Source organism: Danaus plexippus (assembly GCF_018135715.1).
Source record: "Danaus plexippus chromosome 9 unlocalized genomic scaffold, MEX_DaPlex mxdp_26, whole genome shotgun sequence".
NCBI classification, from domain to species: domain Eukaryota; kingdom Metazoa; phylum Arthropoda; class Insecta; order Lepidoptera; family Nymphalidae; genus Danaus; species Danaus plexippus.
The window spans coordinates 753,124-757,406 of NW_026869848.1; the positions used below are offsets into that span (position 1 = coordinate 753,124).

Sequence of the window (4,283 nt, forward strand, 5' to 3'; positions counted from 1 at the left end):
TTTTGATAATCCTCGATAATCTACCTTATAGAACGATTGTAATGTGTGATTTATATAAATTACACGTTACAATGATTAATAATATTCATTTGAGTGAATTAATATTGTGTATTGAAATGAAGACGTGAGGTAGGTCCGGCAAGTATAAGAATTTGGGCGGGAGCCGATGACAAATTTCGGGAACGAAACTTAAATAAAAGATTGTTTGAGAGCGCCTGAAACAATCGGCTCTCGATATTTTCTTGATACAACATTGTTAATAATTTTAACATAAGCACTGTTATAATCGTATATAATTTATCCTCTCTGAAAACCTCAATCTTACCGTAGGTTAAAAATTAACGTCTTTTTATGATTTATGATTTTTGAAAGTAATGTAAAAATATACTCGAAGCATAGTTTCATTAGTATCTGTGGTCAAGCATTCAACGTCTATTCGACTCTTTTGTATCGGAAATACGTTGGGAAAATCTTCCAGGGATAAGTTAACGTTTTTTATTCGCTTTGTTCCCTAAAATCACCAAACATAAAAGTTAGAAATATACAAACCAGGCTATAATTATATATTATATTTTATAATTAATACCCACCGCGGGAATTGGACATTTAAATCCCAATTTTTGAAAAACGGCTCCAATAAATTTATCATCCTTCAACGAGTCGCAGTATTTAAAGTGCATTTCGATGACGGACCTTCGATATTCATTATGAAGAAACTCGTTAAAAATGAGATGAATCTAAAAACAGAATTATGTTTGTTACAAAATAGTTTTCTTTTTTGCAAAAAGATAAAATATATTAAAAACTGCGTTTTGTTATCAGGAGATGGAAATCGACCTTAGAATTCCTGAAAAAAGGGTAACAGCAAAAGGTTTTATTTTGTTTTTTGAGTCGTTTTATATGCTTAACGACTTTGAAAATGCCACCGGAAAATTCAAATATTTGCATTTTATTTACCGGTAAGATATAGTTTAAATTTGTCTATATGTAAAATTGGAGCATTGCAGAGTTTATATTTAGCCGGAAGAAAGGCAGAAATCCGCATTCAGACAGGACGGCCGCATTCTTAGAAGAATTTGTCTCTCCTCCTATAGATATGGCTCCGTACTCTTCAACTGACGACTTTGATACTTTCTGCTTTACTTTGGAAATGACAGAACAACATGATTATTTTAACGCTGCTAAATGTTAGCAATTAGCTATTGCCCCATTAGCAGCCTTTCTGAAACTTGAAGTTAACACGTTTATGAACGCGTATTCTCTTTCTCTCTATATGGTCTCTCTACACGGTTGCAGGTGGCCCATGACTAATCATCAAAAGTGCTTTCATCTGGTTTTACCAAAAAGCTCAGTCATGTAAATATATAAACAACGAATCCTAGCCTAGCATACTTCGGAAAGTCATAAATTCAGATTATCAGCCCACAGATAATTCATAGCAAAAAACTTTTTTGAAAAAGATTTTTTATTTTTTATTTTTTTGCTTAAGATAGGCAATCAGTTGCAAGACTATAAGCAGGTGCGTTGTGTGGAATCTTGATTGCAAGACGACGAGGTCATCGCCTCATCTGTCTTTTCAGAACACATCCTTCCTCTTTAGTCTTTTCACCATGTCTGAAGGATATAAGAGTTGGGTTGCCAGGACATTGGGATGAAGAGTTAGGCGTTCCGCATACTTTTTTTTTGTATTTGTCTATCTCTGATTGAAATGTCGGAACGTTGAGATGTTTGTGTATATCGCGTCTTTCCGAAGAACCACGGAGCATTTGCGATGCTTCGTAGGATGTTATTTTGTACTCGTTGTAGGCACAATATATTGCTCTTGCTGGCGGAACCCCAGAGTGGGATACCATAGGTCCAGATGGGTGTCAGGACTGAGTTATAAATCAAAAGCTTATTGTCAAGGGACAAGACTGAGTTTCTACCCACTAGCCAGAGGAGATTTCTAAATTTGATGTTAATTTCATCTCTTTTTTTCTTTATGTGATAATTCCAGGTGTGTCATCTGTCCAAATGAAAGCCCAAGTACTTTACATATCTGGTCTGGAAGAGGATCGGCGCCTAGTTTTACAGGTGGGCAATTTTCTCTTCTTAGAGTGAATGTAATATGGTTTGATTTTTGGGCGTTTGCTCGGATGCGCCACTTTTTCATCCATGAATAAGTGTCGTCCAGAAGATATTGAAGCTTGGTACTGGGCACGCTGGGAACTTTATCACTAGCAAGATAGGCTACGTCATCAGCGTATGTCGCAACGATAACTTCGTGAGATGCCGGTAAGTCAGAGGTGAAGATATTGTATAGCACAGGGCCGGGTACAGAGCCTTGTGGTACACCAGCAGTAATTTTGCGTAAAGTAGATCTAGCGTCTCTCTGTTTCACTTGAAAAAGTCTGTCCTCGAGATATGATTTAATGATCGAATAGAAAGGATGTGGCAGTTTCTCTTTCACTTTGCATAATAGACCTTTGTGCCAAACCCGGTCAAAGGCTTGCTGCACGTCCAATAATGCCGCCGAGCAGTCCAGTTTACTTTCAAAGCAACGTCTAATTTCTTGATGAACTCTGTGCATTTTTTCAACCGTAGAGTGCAAAAAAGCTTCATCCCCAAATTGTTCACATGTGGTGGCAAAGACGACGCATTGAAATAATGAAGTTCTCATTACTCTAAAATAAATTTATGAAAGTTGTCTATAATATAACATTTTAATAAAATTAACATCCAACGAACAAAATTTTAAAACGAAAACCACTTTGAGCTGGTGGTTTATTTATTTTTATTATGTGGCTTTAGGTTTGATTCTATTGTGGTGACTGGGTTATATTACACACTCAAAAAATATAGTGAATTTATCTAAATTAGTTGTTTCACATATCGAAAGTATTCTGACACATATTGCTCTAACATTGTCTAAACATGATATATTCCTTAGGAACTTTATATTATAGTAATTGAATAAAACATTTTTCTTTTTTATTATTAATATTAAGCAAAGGTGATTAATTTGGCGTAAAAGACATTACTATTTGACGGTGGCAGAGAATTCTTAAACTCTTATTTCCTCTTTATTCTGATATCAGGTTCTGGGATCACATAGTTGGCGGCTCATGTATAAATATTAAATACAGCTGTTCGTGCAAGTTTTTATACTCTCTGGTTAAAATAAATTAGGTCCACTTGAACCATTTTCTTCATGGGTTTTGCTTATGAGTATAAGCAAAAGCCTGATTTATCTCCGTATGATCAAAATATCCGATATGATGGTTTCTCTGTAACTGCCCCATAACTTCTTTGGTGTTATGTTCTTCCATATTATGTTCTTCCATCCTCGCATGTCTCCGTCCTAATGTGTACCTTCTTTTGTTTTTGTTTATATTAAAAATGGGTAAAGTATATTTTAAGATAGCACCTAATGGTAAAAAAAATATAGATGGTACCTCAGTAACACAAAACTTAAATATTTCCTGAAAGATATCCAAATTATTCGTGTTAGGAAACAGTCGCAGACAACTTATTGCAATGTTTTTTATGGTCAAGGGATAATGGATGATGGGTCGTTGATTATTGTGCATGGATAGGACCCCATCGCACAATCCAGGTGTAATAAAGGTCTAAAAAGATGGATGGAGCCCTGACGCGCATTTGGCAGCATTTACCCAAATGTGACACTAAACTTAACGGTAAATATAAGGCGTGGAACAAAAAAAATTACAAAATGAGAAAAATTTAAAATATTGTTTTTAAACCAAAAAAATTTTAAGCAAATTATCAAAAACATTATAGGGACGATAAAATATGATTTTTATTTATATATTTTACTAACTTAAATAATTTTTTTGATTACCAACCGACACATTATTATTCCATTGTTGTTTGGTCGTCATCTCAATGTTAAGGAAGTAAGAACTGCTCCTGCTAGCCCTCTGGACTTTGATTGAGTAGTTATAAAAATGCTTCTCATTTATATAATTAACCGTCACTCTCTCCGGAATAATTTCTAAACGCTGTAAAAATGATGGATCTTTTCAATTTTCCTAATACAAATTCAACATTCACTTCTTATAAATGCAAATTAAAAAAAGAGGTTAAAACATCTTAGCAATACCTTACAAATTTGTCATTATCTATTGATAAAGTTAGAAAGTATCGGAGTATAATGTATTGCGTGTTTCTTTTTATTCTTTATTTTTTTGCAGGATGTGTAAATATGAAAAGGAATTCTACTTACACAGTAAACTGTATAGATTGAACATGTCGCCAGTGCTAAAAGGACTTGTTTCATCATT

The 4,283-nt window shown here is 34.3% G+C and overlaps 1 protein-coding gene across 1 annotated transcript; it reads right to left on the reverse strand.

Annotated features, from left to right (window-relative positions):
• LOC133320169 (uncharacterized) lies at positions 1-4,283 on the reverse strand. Its single transcript, XM_061527561.1, has 4 exons — positions 4,226-4,283; positions 3,846-4,001; positions 591-737; positions 1-511 (listed from the first exon to the last, which is right to left on the reverse strand). The coding sequence occupies exons 1-4, from the start codon at positions 4,280-4,282 to the stop codon at positions 350-352; spliced, it is 522 nt and encodes a 173-aa protein (XP_061383545.1). The 5' UTR covers position 4,283; the 3' UTR covers positions 1-349.